At 38.0% G+C, this 26919-nt stretch overlaps 1 protein-coding gene across 3 annotated transcripts in view; it reads left to right on the top strand.

Moving 5' to 3' along the window:
- The window catches only part of GALNT1 (polypeptide N-acetylgalactosaminyltransferase 1), a 131462-nt gene that overhangs the window by 76696 nt on the left and 27847 nt on the right, over positions 1-26919 (top strand). For all 3 annotated transcript variants that reach the window (XM_057526542.1, XM_057526544.1, XM_057526543.1), the window contains 3 exons: positions 12734-12900; positions 18299-18506; positions 23222-23392. In XM_057526542.1, coding sequence (XP_057382525.1) covers positions 12734-12900; positions 18299-18506; positions 23222-23392 — 546 coding nt within the window. The remainder of the gene's footprint in view (positions 1-12733; positions 12901-18298; positions 18507-23221; positions 23393-26919) is intronic.

Genomic DNA, 26919 nt, shown 5'->3' with positions numbered 1-26919 from the left:
ATTTCTTTTTGCCTTTTGATTTTCTCATTTTTGTTACTGATTCCTAGATTAATGATCAGTAAGGATTGTCTTTTTGAAATGTGTTGAAACCTTTGTGATCTAGAAAGTGTGCAGGTTTTTTTAAATGTTTCCTCTGCTGTTGAAAATAACATGGTCTGGTTGCCTGTTACTTTTGTTTTTTTCTGTTTTAGTGTGCATACTCTATTAGATTCTGATTAATTTGTATAAAAAAAGAACTCCCACTATGATCGTGGATTTGACAATTTCCCTAACTCATTCTATTAGTTTATTTTTCAAGGCTGCATCGTTGGATGCATTTAAGACAATTTACTGTGTGTGTGTGTGTGTGTGTGTGCGCGCGCGCGCGCGCACGCACGCACGTGTGTTTTTTAAACTCAATGTTCGTGTATCTTTATTGACTTTCTTCTGCCTGATTTTGATATTGTTACATCACTTTTAGTCTAACATTTTCCTGGTATGTCTTTTTTCTTTTTCTGTTTTTTTACTTTCAGCCATCTGTATGATTTTTGTTTTAGGTGTATCTCTACTAAATGGCTGAATTTTATATTTTTAAATCATATAATCTTTGTTTCTAATAGTTGAGTTTGATGCATGTATATTTATTGTGACTGTTGATATATTTAGACTTATTTCTTTTCGGTTGAACCATATGAAATTAATATTCATTTTTGACCTATGAAAATGACAGCTTTATAAAGTTCCATCTAATAAATCTTGTTTTCTGTTTACCATCATTTTTTTTTTCTTCCTTTCCTGCATTGCTAATTGATACAGTTTCAGTTGATAAAATTTTTAGTATTCATGTTTTTCTCTCTCTTGGTTTGGAAACTTCACATTTTATTTTTATTCCTTTAGTGGTGAGATCTGGGCACATTGTAATGTCTGTCAAGGTGTGAATTCATCCACACACTCAGTGTACATAGTGTATTTTTGATCTGAGCGTTCATGTTCTTCACTTCTAGAACATTTCTAGTTATAATCTCAAATTTTGCTGTGTCACCATTCCCTCTGGTCTGTTCTTCTGGAACTGCTCGTGTGCATATACTAGAGCTTCTTAATCTATACTCTTATTTTTCCTCCTTTTTTGAATTGTATCTAGATGAATTTCTCATTAATGTCTTGATGCTGGCAAAGTCTGGATCTGCCATTATTGGCTGTGTGGCTTTGGACAAGTTATTCACCTTTCCGTACCTCGGGATCCTTACCTGTACAATCTGGACAGTAACAAGAGCTGCTGGGAGGCTCTGTAGTGCTTTGAATACTCACTGGCCTAGGATGCAGAGAAGGCCCCTGTTCAGGGAGAATGAGCTCCGGGTACCAGTGCAGTTCTCAGAAAAAGCTTACTCCAAGCATGCTTTTCCATCCTCACTCTTTTTCACTCATCACTCTCTGGCTTCTGAAGTGTATTCACAATGAAATGTGAAATGAGAACTGTCAGCCTAATATTTAAATATCCCTACATTGAGATGGACAAAACTGGCCAGCAGGTGGTTTTCAGACCGATTCCCAGAGGTGGAAGGAGGAGTAGTGTGGGACAGCCCCTAGAGAGCAGCTTTTTCACCCCCTTATCAGAATCCAGAAAAGCCTTGGTGGTTCTAAGCTGTAGGGTTAACTGGTAGTATAGCTGGAGTGTCCAGATCACCCTGTGCCAGAACCTTTATTGCCTTGTAGGGTCTCCAGGGGCACATTTCTGAAAGCAACTGGAGGAAAGAATAACATTGTTCCAGTGTCAAGAAGAGTTCAATAGAATTAAGAGTCAAGGAATAATCTTTGTAACGTATAATCTTAGGGAAGGAGATTAATACAAATTCAAAGCACCTAATTTGGCAATTCCATCCTATATAATTAGTCTCAGATGCTTAAAAAGTAATAATAATACCACTTATTGAGTGTTTATTATGTACCCAGAACTATACACATTATCCTATTTAAACAGTTGAGCAAAATGGTAGTAGTATGCCCAGTTTACAGATTGGTAAACTCAGCTTGGGGAGCTTAAATAATTTATGCAAAAGTATGGTCAAGAAGTGACTCAAGTGAAATGTGTCAATGATAAAACATGTAATCTTAGTCAGTGTGCTTGGCCATCACTTTTATGGTTAGATCTTCATTGATCTTGCCTGAATGAGAGTACATGGACGAGAAATTATGTAACATTGCCAAACACTGCCAGACAGTGTTTTAACTTGTCGTTGATAAATGGTAGTGTCAGGTAAATTTGGTGGGTGACAAAGAATACTCTGAAAATCATACTGAAAGGGACATGGAGATGAGGATTAGGTTATTTGTTCATATTCACCTTGATTTGGAATCAAGCTACTTCATTTCTGTAAGCCTCAGTTTTCCCATCTTTAAAATTGGGAGAATAATACCTCTGTCTTAGGGTTGTTGTAAGGATAAAGTGGGATAATGCATATAAAACTCTTAATGCCATTTCACTCCCTAAGAGGGTTAGGATAAGTACAGTGGGACTTTAACTGTTGAAAAATTATAGAAAGAATAATTATCAAGGGAATCCTGTTGTTCTGTATTCCTGAATTTTTAGGTATTTGTGTGGATTGATTTCTCTGGTAAGCCTAGTCTTGCTGAGTTGAACACTATCCTAAGCAAATTTATTAATGTCTTTATTTCCTGAAACACTGCTGAGTCACTCAGGCAGGCACTCAAGCTAACTCTCAGACCACATAGTGAATTTCATGCATTAGAGTTTATTCAGTAATCCTCTCACTCGCTTATAAAATGAGTACTCATTATGCAGGACATCTTTTAATTAGTATTGTATATAGGGACATAAATGAAACCACTCGTGTTTTTGCTCATTGTTTAAAAATTATAAAAATGGGATTTTCAATCTACTCTAGTGTATAACTCACTCCCATTAATAGCATCAGCCCACTATGGAAGTGATGGTGTAGTCTGAAACACCTGCCATCTCCCCTCATCCTTTCTCAGTCTGTGCTCTCTGCCAAAACAAAGGAGTAAAACTAAGAGAAAGACATGCTGTACAGAAGAGAGGAAATCCAGTGTGCAGAGAGAGAACAGAATCCCGGGCGGGGCTGGGGGGCAGGTGACGAAGGGAGAGCCCCAGATGACAGTGGTGCAAGCATGGAGGGAGGCAGCCCAGAAAACCTCAGGAGAGATTGCTTTAAGAAGATTCCACTGATACTATACTGATAGTTGGTGCTTCTGAACACCTTAAGAGACTTTTAGACAGTTTGTAGAGAGTGTGGGTTTGAATTAGTGACAAATACATAGAAAACTAAGGAAGAGTGGGGGGATAATCCAGGGTGAAATGGAGGGGAATGTTGTGCAGAAAGAGGAATATTATTCATAATATATGACTCAGCTATGAATAGCATTTTACATAGCTCTAATATACATTCAGTAGTGATATATCCAAATTTATAATATAATTTTGGGAGACAGACTAGCAAGTGTATGTGTTGGGGGAGATAGGAGTGAGGTAAATCCTCATATTCTGTAGTAAGAAGTCAATACATAATATCTACAACTAGGGAAAAATCAAGTAAAAATGCAGATATAGTACTTAGAATTATGTCTGCTCTATGGGAAGGGAGAAGTGGCAAAGAGGTGAGGGAACAGCCTTTTTTTAAATAGATCTTTATTGGAGTATAATTGCTTCACAATACTGTGTTAGTTTCTGTTGTACAGCCTTTTTAAACAAGCTTTTGACAGCTTATTTTTTAAGCATGTACATGTCCTTTGATCAAAATAAAAACCTAAATAAAGATGCTCAGCTAATTCTGATCTCTGCAGACATCCCACCTCCCAGAGACTCATTACTACAATCTAGTGCTTCTCAAACTCAAACTTGCTAGGGTAGGAGGGGAGGGAGAAAGAAAAATAAGGCTGGGAATATGGATGTGGAGTTTAATCTCTCTCTGGCCTTTGGTCACCCCTTACTAGTTTCCCAGACCAGAAGGAGAGAGCTTATCTTGGGACTCTTTCTTTGTGCTTCTAGTGCATGCTTCCAGTTGTGGAACTGCCTTTGAGTGCAGCCTGACTAATGCCAGAGGGGGAAGAATGGAAAACTCACCACTGGTTAGATGGAACTTCAAATTCTAGTCTCCTTCACTAGTTGACCTGCTACCATTTACATTTCAGTGTCCCCTCAGACAGCTGCTCCATGTATCCTGTCCAGGAGTTATGGTCCCGCCCACTGGGAGTAACAGTGGAGTGCACTTACTCCATCTTTCCTGGAGCCAGAAAATGCACCCATTTAAAGTGAATAATTCAATGATTTTGAGTAAATTTGCAGAGTTATGCAAGTATCACCACTTTTAGAAAATTTCCATCACCCCAAAAAGGTCTGTGGTGTAGTCACTCTCCATTCGCACTCTCCATTCCCACTCTCAGCCCTAGGATTAAGTTATCACTAATGTACTCTGTGTATATAGATTTGCCTTATCTGGACACTTCATGTAAGTGGAATCATATAATATGAAGTGTTTTGTGTCTGGGTTCTTTGACGGAGGATAATGTTTCTGGGATTCTCCCGTGTTGTAGCATGTATCCTTTGTTCCTTTTTATTGCCCAGTGTTATTCAGCTGTATGGATAAAACACATTTATTTCTCCTGTCACCAGTTGATGAACATTTGAATTGTTCCCCTTTTCTGGCTATTATGAATAATGTTGCTAAGAACATTTGTGTTACAGGTGTTTGTGTGGATATATAGTTTTGTTTTTCTTGGGCAAATTCCTGATTGCTGGGTCATATGATAACTTTAACTATTTAAGAAATTGCCAAACTATTTTCCAGAGTGGCTGCACCATTTACGTACCCACCAGCAATGTATGAGGGTTCTAGTTTCTCCACATCCTCACCAACACTTATTTTTGACTGTCTTTTTTACCGTAGCCATTCTACTAGGTATGAACTGGTGTCTCATTGTGATTTTAATTTGTGTTTCTCTAATGATTAATGATATTGGGGATCTTTTCATGTACTTAGCCATTCTTATATCTTTGATGAAATGTTTCTTCAAATATGTTGCCCATTTTAAATTGGATTATTTGTCTTCCTGTTACTGAGTTGTAAGAGTTCTTTATGTATTCCGGATACAAATCATTTATCAGACATATGATTTCCAAATCTTTTCTCAGTCTGTGGCTTGTGTCTTACGTTTCCTTAGTGGTAACTTTAGGCACAGAATGCGCTTAATGGCACACAAAAAGTTAATTTTAATGAAGTCATATTTATCAGTTGTTTCTTTTATGGGTCATGCTTCCAACGTTATATCACACTTCATGGTACAAGACTGGAATCTTCCCCCCGAAGATCAGAAATAAGGAAAGGATGTCTACTTTCCACTTCTATTTAAAATTGTACCAGTCCAAAACTTGGACCTGTGCTGTGGGTACAGAAGGAGAGCCCCAGAAGAAGCCCTCTCTGGTCTGGGATACAAGAAGAGGGTCTCTTAAGGGTTAGAGAGTGGAGTAAAACCCTTATTTCTCCCCCAACCCATCTCTTTAAAAAATATTTTTTTTACCTGCCCCACAATCTCAGCCCCTAGGCAGTATTGCCAGGCAGCACAGCCATGAGCAGCGGCCAGGGAAGCAACTAAACATCTGAAGGGAATTGTCTCTGACTAGAACAACTCTGGTGTCCGGAGCATGGGTAGAATTCCCATTGCTTTTCTTTTTCTGTCTCTGACAGCGTGACCCGGAACACAGGACAGTCTTGGGAAGTATGCAGCAGAGGGAGGAGACTAAAGCCTCTGCTTTCTAGCTATGTTGGAAGACTCAACATAAAAGATGTCAGTTCTCCCCAATAGATGCTTGGTGAAATTCCATTCAAAATCCCAGCAAGGGATTTAAATTTTTATTTGAAAAGGCAAAGGAAATAGAATAGATAAAATAATTTTGAAAAAGATGAATAAAGTTGGAGGAAATACAGTACCCAATTTAAAGACTTTCTATAAAGCTGCAGTAATCAAGACAGTGTGGTGCTGGCAAAAAGATAGATATATAGATTAGTGGAACAGGACAGAAAACTCAGCAATAGACCCATATAAATATGGCTATTTTTTTTTATTGAAGTATAGTTGATTTACAATGTTGTGTTAGTTTCAGTTGTACAGCAAAGTGATTCACTTTTATATATTCATATTCTTTTCCATTATGGTTTATTATAAGACACTGAATATAATTCCCTGTGCTGTACAGTAGGACCTTGTTGTTTATGTTTTATGTATAGTAGTTTGTATCTGCTAATCGCAAACTCCTAATAATACCCCTCTCCCAGCCCCTTTCCCCCTTGGTAACCATAAGTTTGTTTTCTATGTCTGTGAGTCTGTTTTTGTTTTGTAAATAAGTTCATTTGTATCATATTTTAGATTCCACGTATAAGTGATACCATGTGGTATTTGTCTTTCTCCTTCTGACTTATTTCACTTAGTATGATAATCTCTAGTTCCATCCATGTTGGTGCAAATGGCATTATTTCATTCTTTTTTATGGCTGAATAATATTCCATTGTATACATACACACACACAAATACATACATATGTATGTATGTATGTATGTATATACCGCATCTTCTTTATCCATTCATCTGTCAGTGGACATTTAGGTTGCTTCCATATCTTGGCTATTGTAAATAGTGCTGCTGTGAACATTGGGATGCATGTATCTTTCTGAATTAGAGTTTTCTCCAGATATATGCCCAGGAGTGGGATTAGGCTATTTGATCTTTGACAAAGGTAAAAAGCCATTCAATAGAGAAAAGATTTTCTCGTCAACAAATGGTGTTGGAACAGTTAGAAATTCATATGCAAAAACATGACTCTCAACCTGAATCTCATGTATTATATGAAAATTAATTCAAATTGGATCACAGATCTAAATCTAAAACCTAAAATATTATAATTTTTAGGGACAATATTCAGGACCTTACATTAGGCAGAGAGTATTTAGACATGACAGCAAAAGCATGATTTCATCAAGGAAAAAAAATGATAAATTGGACTTCATCAAATTTTAAAATTTTCACTCTGTTGAAAACACTGTTAAGAGAATCAAATGACAAGCAACAGACTGGGAGGAAATATTTATAAACTAGATATCCAACAAAGGGCTTGTGTCTAGAATACACAAAGGACTCTCAAACATTCAACCCTTACTCCAATGAAGATGTTAAAAAAATTAAAAAATAATTTTTTAATTAAAAAAAACCATTCAACCGAATTTAAAAAAAATTGAATGCAATAAAAAGTTGTCAAAAAATTTGACACTTCACCCAAGATGCTATATGAATAGCAAATGAGCACATGAAAAGACACCAACCATTGGGGAAATGCCAGTTTAAACCATAATTAGATACCACTCTATACCTATTTAAATGGCTAAAATAAAAAATACCGACAGCATCAAGTACTAACAAAGATGCAGAACAGTAGGAACTCTCATATATTTCTGGTGGGAATGCAGAAATGATACAGTCTCTCTGGAAAAGTTTGGCAGTTTAAAAGTTACACTTACATTGTTAACACTTACCATGTAACCCAGCTAGCCCATTACTGAATATTTATTTACTCTAGAGAAATGAGACCATGTTCACACGAAAAGTTTTTTTTTATTGGAGTATAATTGCTTTACAATGTTGTGTTAATTTCTGCTGCATAGCGAAGTGAATCAGCCATACGCATACACACATCCCCTCCCTCTTGGACCTCCCTCCCCCCAGCCCAACATCCCACCCAGCTAGGCCATCACATAGCACTGAGCTGAGCTCCCTGTGCTATACAGCAGGTTCCTACTACCTATTTTGCGCATGGTAGTGTATTTATGTCAAACCTAATCTCAACACAAAAGACCCCGAATAGCCGAAGCAATCTTGAGAAAGAAAAACGGAGCTGGAAGAATCAGGCTCTCTGACTTCAGACTATACTACAAAGCTACAGTAATCAATACAGTATGGTGCTGGCACAAAAACAGAAATATAGATCAATGGAACAGGATAGAGAGCCCAGAGATAAACCCACACACCTGTGGTCACCTAATCTATGACAAAAGAGGCAAGAATATACAGTGGAGAAAAGACAGCCTCTTCAGTAAATGGTGCTGGGAAAACTGGACAGCTACATGTAAAAGAGTGAAATTAGAACACTCCCTAACACCATACACAAAAATAAACTCAAAATGGATTAAAGACCTAAATGTAAGACCAGACACTATAAAATTAGAGGAAAACATAGGAAAAACACTCTTTGACATAAATCACAGCAAGATATTTTTTGACCCACCTCCTAGAGTGATGAAAATAAAAGCACACAAAAATTTGTACGAATATTTATAGCAACCCTATTCATAATGGCCAAAAAAACTGGAAAGAACAGGTGAATGAAGAAACAAACTAATATATCAGAATGGAGTACTATTCAGCAATAAAAAATAACAAACTTCTGATACCACAACTTAAAGGAATCTCAGAGATATTGTCCTGGGTGAAAGAAAGATTATACACCTCATTCATGACACTTGTGGAAAGACAAAACTATAGTAATGGAGAACAGATGTTCGTTGCTGGGGATGTTAGGTGTAGGGGGAGGGTGTGAGTATAAAAGGATAGCACAAAGGAGTTCTTTGGGGAGATGGAACTGTTCTGTTTTCTGATTTTGGTGAATAGTTTTATGAATCTATACATGTGCTAAAACTCATAGAACTTTTCACCACCACCCCAAAAAAAGGTCATTAAAAAAATGACACAATACCAAGTGTTGGTGAGTATGTGGAACAACTCGAACTCTAATAGACTGATGGTGAGAGTGAAAATTATTACACCCTCTTTGGAAGCCTGTTTCACAGTATTTACTAAAGCTGAGCTTATATATCCTTTATTGCCCAACAATACAGAAATGTATACATGTAGTCAGCAAAAGACATACACATGAATATTATCACAGCACTATTCATTATAGCCCAGACTAGAAAGTACTCTAATGTCCATCAATGGTGAATGGAAAAATAAGTTATGATTATGTTATGATTATGTATTCATATAATGGAATACTGTACGGCAGTATAAATAAACTATGGCATACAACAATATGGATGATACATAACCACACTGTTGAATGAAAGAATTCAGACATAAAAGGATACTCAGTATCAATAGCTCCCAAAGTGTAGTCCTGAGACTTCTGGGGTCCTTGAAGTCCTTTCAAGAAGTCTACAAGGTCAAAACAGTTTTCATAATATTACTAAGGTATTATTTGCCCTTTCTGTTCTTAATCAACTAGTGTGCAGTGGAGTTTGAGAGGCTGTGTGGATCAGGGTCCAGGTGGGAGTCAGAAATCACACAATAATTTGAACAGAGAAAGTTTAATATAAATAATTACTAATAACTATAATGGAATTAACTATAAGGGAGTAAAGATAGTAGTAAAGGAAGGAAAATTATCAAGGAAGGAAAACCTTTGGAAGGGAGACCCCTCCATAAGGCTGGGATTCAGACCTCATTGGAGAAGTTTCAGTAGATGGTAGAGAACTTTGCTAGTTACCCCTGGCCAGACCCGGTGCACAGTACCCTCCAGAGTGGGGACTGGTAAAGCAGGGTAACAAGCATAAAATACACTTTGGAGCTCATTTGGGCAGGAAATCAGAGCCAGAACTGCCAAACAGCAGCCACCCCTCCTGGCTTTAGGCAGCCAACTCTGGGAAGCCAACTGCTGGGGTACCTGGGAGACTTACTGAGAGGCTGCCTGTGGGTGCTACTGAAACTCATGCGTTTGGGTGTCTTCCACACACTCCAGTAGCAGCCACCCTATAGGAAGGAGAAGAAAACAAATGGAGGCATGCTAGAACCAGGAAGGGAGGTTTCTTCCTCCGGCAGTGTCCCTCCAGCACCCTCGACTGTCAAAGCGTATGTATGCATCTTGCCAACTGCAAAGGAGAAATGCTTATAGGAACCAGTTACACTATCACAGAGCAGGCAGTGAAGGATATATTTGGAGATAAGAGGCAATAAATTCTTAGTGGGTTACTATATGAAAGTGATAAATCATCTCTCTGATAGCTAACGTAATATGTGTTTGTGGATTCTTTATTTAAAAATTTTGTTTTAATTTATAATGTAAATATTAATAGCTCCCTACCCCCAAAGGGATCCCTCACCTCCAGCCCCACAAGGACAGGTGGTCCCTCCATGGGAGAAGCTTAGCTAGAATGCTGAAAGCATCTCTGGTCTTCTCAAGTGCTTTATGGCTTTCTCAGGTAGAGGGGGGTATGTGTGTGTTTACCTGTTTGAGATCAGTTACGAAGATTTTCCCATATTTTCTCTATATTTTCTGTTTTGCATTGAGAGAATATTTATGAATTTATATGTTCTCTGAATGATTAAATTCAATTGTTTGATTTAGGAAATTGTTTTCCTTTTTGTCATCTGTTCTTCTGGGTCCCAATAATTTGCTTCACTTTCTGATTCTTCCATCCTGCTGTTAATGATTTCCATTTTAGTCTTATTTCCAGTGTTCCTATAGCCTTGCTTCCTTTCCATACAACTTCAGAATTTAATTCTTTAATGTGTCATCCTAGTAATAAGTCTGGCTTATCACTCCTCTTCTGCAGACCCTGCCATCTCAAGAGTTTTCCGTCGTCTTCCTCTCTGCTTCCTAGCCATGCACATGGCTAGCAGTACTGTTGGTACATGGCGAATTTGCCTAATCATCTTCTGTGTCTCACTTGATTTTGTTCTTTTTGTTGTTTCAGTAAGCTAGCAGCTTTACAGTCACCATGACTGTTTTCTGTTTCCCAATTCTCCTATAATAATAAGTAGGATTAATTTGTGAAAAAGGATTACATATGACTTAATATGATTCAGTTAAATAATATTAGAAAGTCTTTTTCTGAACGCCCCTTCCCCATACACAAGCTATTCCTGACTTCACAGTCCTGCTCCAGTAGTCTGCGAGTCAGGTATACAGCATGCACCTTCCCATGAAAACATGAGTGTCTTGGCTTGCTCACCTGCAAGGTACCTGAAGCATAGTACTAATGAGATACCTATAATTTGGCCGCCATTTGTAACAGAGTTTTGATAAATACTGTCCAAAAGTAATACTATTTGATATAATGCTATTATATCAATACTATCTGAAAATAATAATAAAAAACAAAATGGTACTATTTTCAGATAGTATTATTTGGAATGCCAAGAACCTTCCCATAGTTTTCCTTCCTGTAGCCTAGGCAGCTAGTCTTTTGGACTTCACCTCTAGCCCAGACCTGGAGGGAGGGGATTGTAGAGAGGGTGGCAGGCTGTGTGGCAGCCTTCTAGTGGATCTTGGTGTGAACACAGGGTGAGCGGGGAGTGGACTCTGACGTGGACATGGGGCTGTGGTCTCAGGCGTCGGTGGATAGACAGTGAGGTTGCTGGCGAGAGGAGAGGGAGACCGCGCTGTGAAAGGGAGTCTTGGGAACGGTGAAGAGGTGGGAGGGGCTGAAATGGGATTTAATGAAGAAGGACAATGGAAGCTGTTTGTTTCCCCTTTTCTCCTGGGAGGGAGGAGGAACCAGTGCTGATGGGGCTCCCCAGTGAACTCTCCTTCGTTTCTCCTTCTTCCAACCCCTTTATTTTACCTTGCCATCTTTTTCCTCTTCTGTTTTCCTTTTCTTCCAGCTGCCAATCAGCAGCCCTAGGGTGCCACATTTAGTGAGTAGGGTTATAGTGGCAGCTTCAGAAGAGGGCTTTTGTTGCTATTTTTTCTCAATTCTTCCCCCTTCTCTCCTTTCTCCGCTCCCATTGACAGGTAATAATAGACGAGATTGGAGAGACCACACAAGGTTTGAGGAGTTTACGAGAGCAAGAAAAAAAAGGTGGATATAGAGGCTGGAACAACTCTTAAAATTTGGGGGTCCCTAAGAAAGAGTAACACATGCACTCTTTAGGGGAGCCTTTGTCCTAAACAGCTGCCTTGATGTCTGGTTACTTAGTGCTGTTGTTGCCCTTGGCTAGTCTGTTTCTAGCGGTTTCATCTAGCTAGCAAGATTGAAAGAAGAGACCATGTAGAATTAGTATATTGATTCTGTGTGCAGATATTTTGGGTGTGTTTGGTCTTTCTGATGGTTACATTTCTAAAGATAGTCTATACTAAACAAGATGCACGTGGGAATTTCACCGTGGAGGGGGCAGCATCAGGACTGTGGAGCTCCCAGTCAGGCCCTGCCGCTCCCTCCCTTGGTGCATCCTCTGCTTCTCGTCTGTGAAATGTGGCTTCAGATACCTCACAGGACTATTAGGAGGCTTCAGTGACCAGTACATAATAGATACTCAGTAAATACTAGTTTACTTCCTTTGTGGAAGGTAGTCCTTTGCTTAGATTATTAAACTGTTAGACTGTAGTGGTTCTGATTTTTTGTCTAATGGGATTCTTGAGATACGTTCACTTTGGGATTAATATAGCCTTAGTACATTATCCATTAAAACGAATCAACAGAAAACATGTCAGGAAAGAGGTGCCTGATTTTAAGAATATAACTAACATCTTTAAAATAGTTTTAATCTAACCATATAACTCTAAGTAGGTACTATTTTATTAAACATGCAACATTAACCAAAACTTAAATAAATGAAGTACTGAGAGTTGCACCACTAGAGCCACCTGTCTTATTCTTCTATTACCCCTTCTAGTCTGGGTTACTTGATTATGCTATTTGTAACAGTTTTACAAAGGCATTTGCTTTGTCTCTAGGTGTAAAACAAAGGTGTATCCAGATAATCTTCCTACAACAAGTGTGGTGATTGTTTTCCATAATGAGGCTTGGAGCACACTTCTGCGAACTGTCCATAGTGTCCTTAATCGCTCACCAAGACACATGCTAGAAGAAATTGTTCTAGTAGATGATGCCAGTGAAAGAGGTAAATTTTACATTTTAATGCCAATAATATGCTACACCTTTTGTCATTAATGGTTAAAAAACTAGTTGCTATCATTTTAACCTAATAATTTTATACAAACTTCTAATTTATCCTAAAAGTTATTTATGACGTTTGGACTCATTTCACATACGCAAAAAATTTACACCCTTGTGAAACTTAAAATATTACTTTAATTAGCATTTAGTTTGTGTCACATCTTAATCTTGTTTTAAAAAGAAATCTATAAAAATTTATGCAGAACAGTGAAAAAAAAAACCACGTAATTTTGTCAGGATTTTCTCTGTGGGAAGCTGCAGCCCTGAGTCAGTGGAGAAAGATTGGCTCCTACTGAGAGCCATGAATAGAGAGATTTAGTTCCCTCTACAGTGGGAAGCATCCCTGACAGCAAAACAGAGCCTGAGCTGGGTGAGCCTTAGTTCTCCAGATTCTTCTTAGGTTTTCCATTTCCTCCATTCCTAAGTTCAGGAATAATCTATAGCTAGGTACATAAAGGGTGACGAAGGAACTTATGAAAAAGTGGTATATAATATGTTTCTGATCTCATGATGAATCTCTACAGTGGCTCTTGCCCAGACGTTCTTCCAAGAATCCCAGAATTTTTCACAGGCTTTTTTTTCACAGCACAGCTGTTCAGGATCATTGGTGTCATGTGTTTCCCCCAATATTCCTGTACTCACATGAGAAAAATTTGGAGGGAACTACGGAAAACGGCTCTTCCTTCCTTCCTTAAGCAGCCTTAAACTTCATGACCCATCTTTTCAACCTTTTTTGTTATTATCTTCAACTTTCTCGCCTATCTCTCATTGCATCTGCTAAAATAGTTTAGTCAAGTATTATACCTTCTCCTCCCTGTGCCCACACTAAATATATACATTTAACCATGATGAATTTAATCACTTCCTGTCTTAATTATTGGGAGTAATTTACTCATTGATAACAATTTAAATCTTCTTACTTTGCCAGGTTGTAGAGGTACAAATGAAGAATTAGTTATAGCCCTGCTGTTTCAAGGGCCTTGTAGCTCACTTCCTTAATCTAATCAAGGAGATAGTTTATAATTACATAAAACATTTAATAATAATATATAATGTAATTAATGTCAAAATGAATGAGAACTGTTATAAATTAAGAATACCACACTTAAATAATTACTGTTGACAGTAGAAGTATAAACCCCACGTGGATAATTGTTAGCTAGGAGTTAATTAATCCCTGTTTAAGAAAATTAACTGAAGTTAATTTTAGCAGTGATTCATACAAACATCTATCCTGCAAGTGACTTTCACTTATATGTTGATATTTGTTAAATGTTCCTCAAGAAGAGATATTTTTCCTCAGATGAAATGATTTATTTTTCCAGTCCCCCCTTTGTTTTCTCCATTATTTTGCTGAGTGCCTGAGAAGGCTGTGAAATAGTAAGTTTTTGTAGGATGTGGCCTAACCAGCAAGACTTACATGTCCGCAACCTGAAGTGACAAAGATAGTCACGTATCCCGGTTATCTTTTACCTCCCTCGTGTAGGCCCTTCTGAATCACCCCAGCCTTTGTAAACCTGTAATTGGAAACGTGTGGGCAGGTGTCTGCCTCCCTGCCCCGTCGGGCTTAGTCACTAAGCAGGACCCTGAGCGTCTCCCCACAGCCCTGATCAGGGACCTGGCTCTTCTGTATCTTCCTGCATGGAAAGCCTCAGGCACCTGGGTCACTACTTCTGATATTTGGGAACCCCTGGGCATTGTGTTTTTGTGGTTATAACTGCAGTCTTGCTGTCCAGATTGAGAATTATCTAATCTAACTCCCTTGTTCAGGTGGTAACTTTGGGCCCAGGAACCAGAGCCAGCTCTCTAAGTCCGCTCTTTCCTATTCACGAGGCACAGCCGTGGCACCCTCATTTCTCACCTGGCCGATGAAACAGACTAATTAGCCTCCCCACAGACATCCTCACCCCGTCCTGTCTGTTCATGCTGCGTGCAGAGGGAGCTTTTAAACGTGCAGACCTGACCGTGTCACTTCTCTGATTAAAACCTTTCCTCTAAACAAGGACCTACTGTGTGGCACAGGGAACTATAGTCAGTACCCTGTAATAACCTATAATGGAAAAGAATCTGAAAAAAATATATATGTATATATAACTGAATCACGTTGCTGTACACCTGAAACATTGTAAATCAACTATACTTCAGTTAAAAGAAAAAGAAGCCTTCCCTCTAAGGCCTGCAGGACCTGGCCTCTGCCTGCATCTCCAGTCACATCTCAGATCGTTCCCTGCCCACCCCAGCCCCTAGTTCCGCTCGTATGTTTCCTCAGAATCAAGTTGCACTTAGAGAGGCTTTCCTGACCTCCTGCGACCGGGTCATGTCCCTCTGAGCACCTCTCAGAACACTCTATACTCCCACAGCTCTCCCCAGAGATTTACCTGTTTACTTGTCTATTTAATGACTGTCTCCCCCCACCCTGCCCCCCAGACAGGCACCATGACTCCATCAGGACTATCTGCTCACCATCATCTCCTCGGTGTCCACAGTGCCTACCACACAGTAGACAGTCCAGACAGTGAAGGAAGGAAAGAATAATCTACCAGTCAGCTGATCCTTATTTCTACTCCTTGTCTGCACAGACTTCCGAACTAGGTTGTGTAGTGTGCATAGTCGGCTCATGGCCTCAGGTATTGGATGTCACGGTGAACCTGCTGAGTTGTCAGTAGCTCCATTTATTAAGTATGGAGTAGGTGCTATAATTATCCCTATTTTATTGATTGAGCAAAATGAGACTTCGCATAAACCTAGGGCTTAACCTCTTAACTGCTATGTAGCTCATGTCTGTCATAACTTTACCGTTAAGGGGTCTGTAATGAAGACGGAGTCTGGATGAATCCCTAGTTCATGTTTGAAGTTATGCAGTTGTCATCTCAGAAGGTTATGTTAAGATTTAGAATTGATACAATGTTCTTAATCTGAGATAACTATTGTTTTTCTCATTTTACACAGAAGGAAACAGAGGTTCTTATTTAAGTAGGGATTAGGCGTCAGATTTATTGCACTCTAAATTTTTTGCTCTTTCTGCTGCTCTTTAGAGTTCTGGCTAAGATTTCTCAGATGTTGCTGGGAGCAGTGAAATTTTCCCTGACATTCACTCTCTGACAGCCTCACAACTCCCTGATGCAGAGATGCCTAGGGATCCATTTATAGACTAATAGCTGTAAAGATACTCTAATAAAATAAGATTCTCTCTTGTTTTTAGATGACATCGTACCTTCTAATCATAATCACTTAACACCCCCCAATGGCTTCATTTTTATAAAATGAGGTTTGAATAAATAGTTCCTAATCCCCCACCTAGCCCTGAGTCCATAATTCTATATCAGGTGTTAGGAAAATACCTATTTCTTAGCCATATTGCATGAAAGCCACAAAGACATCAAACAAAGATACCAAGAAAATTTGTTGAATAGCAACTCTTTTCAACTACCAGACCAGAGAATCATGCATTTTTCATTTTAGTTATAGACAGGACAGAATATTATAACTTTCAAAGATACGGGATTCAGGGATTAGATTGCTTTGATTCTTAATAAGCACTTTAAGCTGTCTAATATTTTGGGGAAGACGTATTGGGAGACACAGTGTTTGTGACACAGCCGAATTTGACTGGTCTAAGGTACTAGAATATATCTCACACCTTACCACATGAGATTCTGTCAAACTCTGGACATAAAGCAATTTAAATTTGGATCAGGTTGGGTGAATCCATAGTCCTGAATTGTTCTCTCAGTAGTTCCCTTCTAGGATTTCTTGCTGTGGGTGAAAAGAGGGGCTTTGAAGTCAGGCAGACCTGGCTTGAATCTTGGATCTACCTCTTAATAAGCTGTGTGATCTTGATCAGTTCATTTAATATTCTGAGCCTTAGAGTTTCATGTCTAAAATATGCTTAATGACATCTCATAGGGTTGTTATGAGGATTAAATGAAATAAAATATGTAAAGAACCTGGCATTGTACTAAATAGACATAAAATGGTAAAATGTTGTTTTTCACTGGGGTTGGCACTACCCTCACCTTTTTTTACTCAGAATCAAGTTATATATGTTTCTGACCCTAAGATTTGGTTCATAAAATCATGGTGATCAGATAGGAGTTCTCCACATATTTTTCAGATTCTCTTTTTAGCCCAGATATTTTAGGAAGTGTATTAGCAGACATGGAAATGATTGGTGTTCTGGTGTAGTGGGACACAGAGGTCTTTTTTTCTTTCACAGTTTTCATAGTCCTGATTATGCCATTATTGAATCAGTCAGGTCTTACCAGTTCCAATGGACAAGAACCATTTCACTACTATTTGTCTTTCCCTCTCCGCTATGTAGGGAGCCCTTTGGATTCCCACGTTTAGTATTTAAAGAGCCCCTTAATACTTACACCCTGACCTCCGTTACTGGGGTCCCAGGACAGAGCTAATCATAGGAGTCCTAGTAGCTCCATGTCAAGTTTTTCCTTCCCTAGAGAGACTGTCCTTGTACCTGTTGTATGGGGACAAATTGGAAAGACATTTGATCACCGTCCGTCACTTCTCTGGCATAAGCACCATGAACTAACCTGATCTGAAAAGTTTCTTGTCTTTGGTTTGAGGAAGGGGAACCTTTTCTGCTTTTTAAAATCAATTATGTACTTTGGAGGCAGGAAAGCCTTGGCTTAGGAGCATAACCTCTATCTGATCTCTCTAGGATAGCTGCTGATTTCATCACCCATTCACTCTCCCTTTCTCTTTTCCTCTTCAATTGCCCTTCCCTCTGGAAACCTTTTTTACTTAGACCGACCGGTCTGGTAAGGGTTCTGTTTGGTCTTGCGGCTCCAGTCCAGCATTCTCATCTAGCTTGACCTCATTTCCCACCTCCTGAAAAAGAACTACATAGAGACTGTGATAATCTATAAGACAATTTGTTTCTGCCTTTGAAGAAACCCCACAATTTTCCGAACCCGAACAGCTATTGCGTATTCTGTTCTTTCTCTCTATTGAGGTCTGGATTTAATTCTCTTGAACTACCTTCTTTCTGTTCCTGATCCTTAAGCATGATTAGAGAAAAGGAGACTTGAGCCTGACGGAGAGCTGCTTAGAGAAGCGTGGTAACGTGCCTTTGACTGAGCCTGAGCCCAGAGGCTCTCCCCTAATTCCTCGTGTAACAAAGGAGAGGCAGTTCTGGTACATTCTCTCAGGAAATAAAAAGGCTTCCTAAGTGAAACGGGTTTGTGAGTCAGGGAGCCTCACTGAAAGTGCTCAGTAGGTATGTGTTGAATGAATATTGCAAACCAAAATTGCCTTCCATCTGGATAATGCCAGCTCGCAGTTTTTTCATGTTATTTTTTAAAATTTGTTTTATTAATTTTCAGACTTTTTGAAAAGACCTCTAGAGAGTTATGTGAAAAAATTAAAAGTACCAGTTCACGTAATTCGAATGGAGCAACGTTCTGGATTGATCAGAGCTAGGTTAAAAGGAGCTGCAGTGTCTAAAGGCCAAGTGATCACCTTTTTAGATGCTCACTGTGAATGTACAGTGGGGTGGCTGGAGCCTCTCTTAGCCAGGATCAAACATGACAGGTAATTTTCTGGAGTCTATAAATTGTTTTCAGTGCGTTTGTCCTAAACTGTGGTAAGTTGCAAAATTCCATGTTTTTAAATAAATGTAAAAATATTTTCCTTTAAAATACCCACGAAGAGTACTCTAAACTAAATATGAATAAGACCACATTCTAAAGTCTGGAAGGAATGTTTGCAGACTGTCTTGTTAATGAGGATGGATTAGGAAACATGTTAGGATGTATACTGTGTGCTCTCTTCACTAAACGGGAGCAGAACAGATAGACACGGATCTCAGGGAAGGTAGGATAAAGCCCTTTACTTGTCCCTGCTCTCTAAGGCTGACACTGGGGCGCGAGCAGGTCATCTCCTCTCTGTCTGCATCCTTACTGGGACTGTATCTCTCAGCCAGTAGCACAAAGTAGAAGGGGGTGGGGATCCTGAAATGCTTGATTGTATATGGAAAAGGACTGTAATCTTGGATAATACAGGTAGAACATTGGGAGCAGCGCAAGCTCATTGGTTGTAGTCCTTCGTGATGCACAATTTTCAAAGAATTACCTACTGCTGGGCTTGGCCTTAGCTCCTAGATATGAGAAGACAACCTAACTTCAGTCTGCAAGACCTATGTTAGTTGAATTTCTGCTTGTCATTGAAGTTTGAACCAGAGGCTGTCTGTGTCAACTTAACATTAAGGTTTAGATTTCAGCAGGATAAACTTGTACTAGTCAAGTAGAGCATAGTGGGAGCCAAAGTCATTGCATCTATTCTGTTTGTAAGCAAATGCTGGGCCTACATCTCTCCCGTCCCACCCCCACCCCCCCACCCCCGTTTTCCCTGACCCGGGATCGAACCTATGCCCCCTGCATTGGGAGCGTGGAGTCTTAACCACTGGACCACCAGGGAAGTCCCCATCTCTCCCCTTTCAAAGATGAATTGCCTGGGCAATGAGACGATACAGTAGCTTTAGGAAGAAGAACACTGCCTGAAGAAGAAATAGGATATTTCTGTAAATTGTTTTCTATATGTAACAGATGACTGATTTAGGAAGTGTTTGCTTGCGTAAAGACAATGTGTAACCTTTATGAAGCAGGAGCCTGGACCCATGGAGAGAAAGCAATGTGAGGTGATGACAGAAATATGAAAGGGAAATTGGCTGAAATAACAACCACAACAATTTCCAGTTGGGCTGTGTGGTAGATTAGGTATCCTGAATAATGTTTCCAACTGAAAAAGCTAAGTGCTGGATAAATACAAAACACATTTTTTAAAAAAGATTTATTTATTATTTATTTATTTCATTTATTTTTGGCTACGTCAGGTCTTAGTTGCAGCACGCAGGATCTTCATTGAGGCACGCAGGATTTTTCATTGCGGTGCATGGGCTTCTCTCTAGTTGTGACATGTGGGTTTTTCTCTCTGTAGTTGTGGCGCATGGGCTCCAGAGCACGTGTGCCCTGTAGTTTGCGGCACACAGTGTCTCTAGTAGAGGCGCGAGAGCTCAGTATTTGTGGCGTGCGGGCTTAGTTGCCCTGTAGCATGTGGGGTCTTAGTTTCCTGACCAGGGTTCGAACCTGTGTCCCCTGCATTGTAAGGTGGATTCTTTACCACTGGACCACCAGGGAAGTCCCCAAAATACATTTTTAAATGCATCACCAAGTTGGCAGCAAAGTAAGAAATTTTGCAGATCTCAGAACAAAGTGCAAACAAGTAAAGCAGTCTGGGCACTAAAGCCAGCTTTCACTTGTAGGGTTTCTGCTGAACTTAGGTGACACTGAGCTTCTGCCTTGAAAGACAAACAGATGGGAGGATGGGAGCCAAGGCCTGGGCCCTGCCTGCAGTGGGAAGACGAATAGCAAACACCTGTATAAAGCTAGGCTCCTGATGCCTGTACTTCTGTGTTAGAATGAGAAATGAATCCCACCACACCAAAGACAACTTGGCTGTTTCAACCTTGGTATGGGGTGGAGGAGGGGAAACGGATCTCCCCTAAGGGTTTGTAAGCAGAACAAAGAAAAGGGGTACCAATTCAGCTCTTTTTATGAGACTGGTATAACCTTGATATGAAACCAGAACAGATGTGGAAAATTACTCAAACCCACTCATGAATGCTAATACGAAAGTCTCACAGCACCAGCAAACTGAATCCAACTGAGATTTATTAATATCATATCAACATATATATATATTTATATATATAAGTAAAACATATCATATAACATATCAATATATGTAACATATCATTACTACTTGATTTAGTGTAATATTACAAAACCAATTCACATAATATACCCTACTAACATATTTCTGAAACTGTGATTAAAACCCTGTCATTAAAACTCTGTAATCACTTTAATAGATACAGAAAAAAGTGTTCATTTATGATTAAAATGAACATTGATTTATGATTAAAAATACTTAGTAAACTATTATAGAATGGAAATTTACTAATTTAAGAAGCTAAACTAATTTAATTTAGCTACACACACACACCCCCTTAACTAGCAAACATCATATCAATAGAGAAATGCAGAAAGTATTTTTTGGACGATATTGCACAAGACAAGAATGCCCTGAATTATTACTGTTACTCAGTATTATTAGAAGCCTTAGATTTTGCAATAATATAAGAAATAAATAAAGGGTATAAGAATTAGGAAAAAAACAAGTGCTGTCAATTGCAAATGATGTGTTTTTTACGAAGAAAAGTAAACTATACACAAAGTAGTAGAAATAATAAGAATTTAGCAGTGTAGCCAAATATAAGATCACCATAGACAAGTCAGTTGCCTTCTCCATACCAGCAGGAAGAGTTAGAAAATATAATGTAAAAAGAAGAAAAGAAATGATACCATTTATAATAGCAATGGAAATCATAGGCTGTAATTAGGAATATGTTTAACAAATGATGCATGAAATAGAAAACTGTTGAAATTCATTGGAAAATAATCTGAGTGGAAAGAAGGATAATGTTCATGGATAGAAAAGTCAATATAAAAATGTCATTTCTCTCCACATTGATCTATATAAATTCAATGTGTTTCTAATTGAAAATCTCAACAGAATTTTCTTGGAGAAACTGGCTGATTCTAACATTTATCTGGAAATACACATTTTAAAAAATAGCTAAAATACCCCTGAAAAAAGAGGAGTCAAGTACAACTGGGCCTGCCCTACTAGACATCAAGACTTATTTTAAAGCTGTTTTAATTGTGGCAGTAACGTATTGATGCAGGAATTCACAAATAGACTAGTGAAACAGAGCCGCTCCATGTTTCTATGAAAACTTGATTTATGACAGAGCAGGCACTTACGATCACAGCAGAAGAAAAAAAAAGACCGTTAGATAAATAGTGCTAGAACAATTGTTCATCCATAAGGAGAATAAACGAAGTTGGATACTTATTGCATGTAATACCCAAAATCAATTTCACAAGGATTAAAGGTAAACATGACAGGCAAAAATATAATTCTTTTTGAAGAGACTATGGGAGAAAATCTTTATGATTTGGGAGTAGGGAAAGATTTCCTCAAATAAGACACCAGTCATGGGGAGGATATCACATACTCTAAAATGTGGCTCCCAAGGGCTCTGAGCAGAGGGCACTGTTTCTTAGAAGGGGCTGTGGGCATGTGTGTTTTTTCAAGTTTATAAAAATCACAATACCAAAAGAAAAATATTTCAGAGTGCGTGTTCAATTTGTATGAAGAAATACAAACTGCAGGAAAAATACTCTTCTAATCATTAGAAAAGATAAATTTTTTAAATCCAGAGATACTATGTAACATTATTATAGTAACAAAATTGCAAGAAAATAGCATCCAAAGTTGATAGTATTATAAGGAATCTGTATATACATATAACACTTTAGGAAAGCAGTTATGAGTAGTGCCACAAAAAGTTCTTTCCTTTAATTCGCTAATCTCACTCCTGGAAGTTCACTCTTTAAGCAAAAGTAAAATATTGTATATATGAACATGGTCACTTAGTATCTTAGTAGCAAAAATCTATAAGAAACACAAATGTCCAGAAGTCATTTATTAAGAAAATTGTTAGCTTAAAATTATTAAATATGTAGTCATTAGAATTATTAAATATATAGTCATTAAAAGTTATTTTTGGGGCTTCCCCGGTGGCGCAGTGGTTGAGAGTCTGCTTGCCAATGCAGGGGACATGGGTTCGGGCCCTGGTCTGGGAGGATCCCACATGCCGCGGAGCAACTGGGCCCGTGAGCCACAACTACTGAGCCTGCGCATCTGGAGCCTGTGCTCCGCAACAAGAGAGGCCGCGATAGTGAGAGGCCCGCGCACCGCAATGAAGAGTGGCCCCCGCTCGCCACAACTAGAGAAAGCCCACGCACAGAAACGAAGACCCAACACAGCCAAAAATAAATAAATAAATAAATAAATAAAGTGTAAAATTTATAAAAAAAAAAAAAAAGTTATTTTTGAATACTGTAGAAATATTTGAAGTACTTTTACGTGTGGCAAATATATAAAAGTATGAATGGAAGAGGGATGGAAGGTTATTTTCAATTAGTTATAAATAAATATGATAAATAATTATGATGCTAGCTTGGTAGGATATAGCAGGGAATTTTTTCACCATTGTCCTTAACATAATAGAATGTATTTTTATTTTAAAAACACTTAGTATACACTTGTTATGTAGTTGTTACGATAGCCCTCAAAAAAGAAGGTTTTAAAAGATTTTTAATTTGCTTTTATGATTTTAGGAAGACAGTGGTCTGTCCTATCATTGATGTGATCAGTGATGATACTTTTGAGTACATGGCAGGTTCTGACATGACCTATGGTGGATTCAACTGGAAGCTCAATTTTCGCTGGTATCCTGTTCCCCAAAGAGAAATGGACAGAAGGAAAGGTGATCGAACTCTTCCTGTGAGGTAACTGATTTGTCAAACATTTTCCCTAATGTGTTATTGGCAGGGGATTGTGAAGCTTTGGGGATCATATTAGAAGGATTATACGTGTATTTTGAAAGACACGAAGGATTTGTGCACCATATATGTAGTTAAGAGCCATCTTTCATGTATATCATTATTTCAAAGAGGGATTTTTTTCCTCTGATGGATTAATAAAATTAGAATTTTTCATTTCTATAAATCTAGTGCCTGTGAGAAATGATGGTGACATGCATATGTTCTTTCATTCCTATATGAACAACGTTTTGCAGATCTATAATTTATGCTTTAATTCAGTTGTTAGGGATAATAATATTTAACTTAAACCATCCCTTAATTAATTGTAAGTGCCAATATGTGAAAATAATACCTAAAACTGGGTAATAAAATGTAAAATGTAAGATTTTAAATTCAGACATGTACCATCTGATAAGGTTAGAAAAAGCTTGTTTCAAATATAAAAATAACTAGAATTGACAAAAGTATAAAAAAGGATTTCCATTAATGCATTTCTGCTTTTTTTTTTGTTCTATATTTGGTCTTATATAGATTTTTTTTCAGAAAGGGATAAAAACCTTCATGCTATTCAGGACCTTTAGATAGAGACCTTGAGCCTTCTGAGCCATCCTAGGATTCCAGTTGCATCAGCCTGTTGCTTCTGTAGTAACTGAGAGTTCCTGCAGCACCAGGCTTTTTAGCCTTCTCCTCTCCAGGAGAGGAGAAGGCTTCCCAGATCTTTCTTCCTTTGAATTAAGTCCAGTTCTGACAAAGTTGAAGAGCGGTTTCACTAATTCTTTCCTCTTTCTCCCTAGCCAACCCAAGTCCTTTCCTAGTAAAGGGACTTTTCCACTCTTTTGGTGACAGTTCAAATCACCATCTAAACCAAGGGTCACTAAACATTTCATACATGATGGACTTCTTTGAAAAATCTGATAAAAGCTTTTTTTTTTTTTTTTTTTTTTTTCCACACACACACACTGTATTTTATTTTTACAAGAGATAAATAGACTGACACCAAGCATTGTACATGGATGACCACAACAAAAGCAACAATGATTGCAATTACCAAACATGAAACACACTTATACTATGTCATAATATTGACATTCAGTCCAGTAATCCTCCACTGTAACACCTCCTTTACTTTGCAGTGAAAATTGATTTGTATATTCTTTTCCTCTGAGTCCTTGTGGGATTTTTTTTTTTTTTAATTCAGACAGAAAGTCACAAAAATTATACTCATCCTCATCAGTTCACTCAGTCCCATGTAATTAATTTCTTTTTTTTCATCTTGATCTTTCGTTAGCACTTTTATGAGTTCATCAGTTTTTCATTAGAGTTCTGAAAATGCTTATTCATTCAGTTCAGCAGTACAGTCAGTTACCAGAAACCTGTACTTGTCAGAGTCTTTTCCATGAATTTCTTGAAGATGAAACCCTTTTATAGGAACATATTTGCAAAATCATCAGAGTACACCCAGAACTGTCTGTAAATGACAAAAGACTTAAAAATGACCATGGTTAAAGATTTGATGAAAGTTCATAATAATGCAGTTGACAAGAAACTTAGTTATTTCTGAGATATACATTTTAAAGTAATAACTAGGATTATTACTTATAACATTATACCAGAACATATAAGATTTTTAGACGTTTCCTGTAATGTCTGAAACATTTATATTAACATATTTCCATACATATTTCCATACAAATACAAATATAAGATTTTTAGAAATTTCATGTAATGTCTGAAACATTTATATTAACATATTTCCATACATATTTCCATACAAATACAAATATAAGATTTTTAGAAATTTCATGTAATGTCTGAAACATTTATATTAACATATTTCCATACATATTTCCATACAAATACAAATATAAGATTTTTAGAAATTTCATGTAATGTCTGAAACATTTATATTAATATATTTCCATACAAATAACCCAATGAAAGTTTAGTATTAGTTGTTTTGTTTGTTTTTTTATACTGCAGGTTCTTATTAGGCATCAGTTTTATACACATCAGTGTATACATGTCAATCCCAATCGCCCAAATCAGCACACCACCATCCCCACCTCATCGCAGTTTTCCCCCCTTGGTGTCCATATGTCCATTCTCTACATCTGTGTCTCAACTTCTGCCCTGCAAACTGGCTCATCTGTACCATTTTTCTAGGTTCCACATACATGCATTAATATACGATATTTGTTTTTCTCTTTCTGACTTACTTCACTCTGTATGACAGTCTCTAGATCCATCCACTTCTCAACAAATGACTCAATTTCGTTCCTTTTTATGGCTGAGTAATATTCCATTGTATATATGTACCACAACTTCTTTATCCATTCGTCTGTTGATGGGCATTTAGGTTGCTTCCATGACCTGGCTATTGTAAATAGTGCTGCAATGAACATTCAGGTGCACGTGTCTTTTTGAATTACGGTTTTCTCTGGGTATATGCCCAGTAGTGGGATTGCTGGGTCATATGGTAATTCTATTTTTAGTTTTTTAAGGAACCTCCATATTGTTCTCCATAGTGGCTGTATCAATTTACATTCCCACCAACAGTGCAAGAGGGTTCCCTTTTCTCCACACCCTCTCCAGCATTTGTTGTTTGTAGATTTTCTGATGATGCCCATTCTAACAGGAGTGAGGTGATACCTCATTGTAGTTTTGATTTGCATTTCTCTAATAATTAGTGATGTTGAGCATCTTTTCATGTGCTTCGTGGCTGTCTGTATGTCTTCTTTGGAGAAATGTCTATTTAGGTCTTCTGCCCATTTTTGGATTGGGGTGTTTGTTTCTTTGATATTGAGCTGAATGAGCTGTTTATATATTTTGGAGATTAATCCTTTGTCCGTTGATTCATTTGCAAATATTTTCTCCCATTCTGAGGGTTGTCTTTTCGTCTTGTTTATGGTTTCCTTTGCTGTGCAAAAGCTTTGAAGTTTCATTAGGTCCCACTTGTTTATTTTTGTTTTTATTTCCATTACTCTAGGAGGTGGATCAAAAAAGATCTTGCTGTGATTAATGTCAAAGAGTGTTCTTCCTATGTTTTCCTCTAAGAGTTTTATAGTGGCTAGTCTTATATTTAGGTCTCTAATCCATTTTGAGTTTATTTTTGTGTATGGTGTTGGGGAGTATTCTAATTTCATTCTTTTACATGTGGCTGTCCAGTTTTCCCAGCACCACTTATTGAAGAGACTGTCTTTTCTCCATTGTATATCTTTGCCTCCTTTGTCATAGATTAGTTGACCATAGGTGCGTGGGTTAATCTCTGGGCTTTCGATCTTGTTCCATTGATCTATGTTTCTGTTTTTGTGCCAGTACCATATTGTCTTGATTACTGTAGCTTTGTAGTATAGTCTGAAGTCAGGGAGTCTGATTCCTCCAGCTCCATTTTTTTGCCTCAAGACTGCTTTGGCTATTCGGGGTCTTTTGTGTCTCCATACAAATTTTAAGATGATTTGTTCTAGCTCCGTAAAAAATGCCATTGGTAATTT

Source organism: Balaenoptera acutorostrata, chromosome 13, assembly GCF_949987535.1.
Source record: "Balaenoptera acutorostrata chromosome 13, mBalAcu1.1, whole genome shotgun sequence".
Classification (NCBI taxonomy): Eukaryota; Metazoa; Chordata; class Mammalia; order Artiodactyla; family Balaenopteridae; genus Balaenoptera; species Balaenoptera acutorostrata.
The sequence above is the reverse complement of the archived record's forward strand: the minus strand, read 5'-3'. Positions and strand labels throughout refer to the sequence as shown.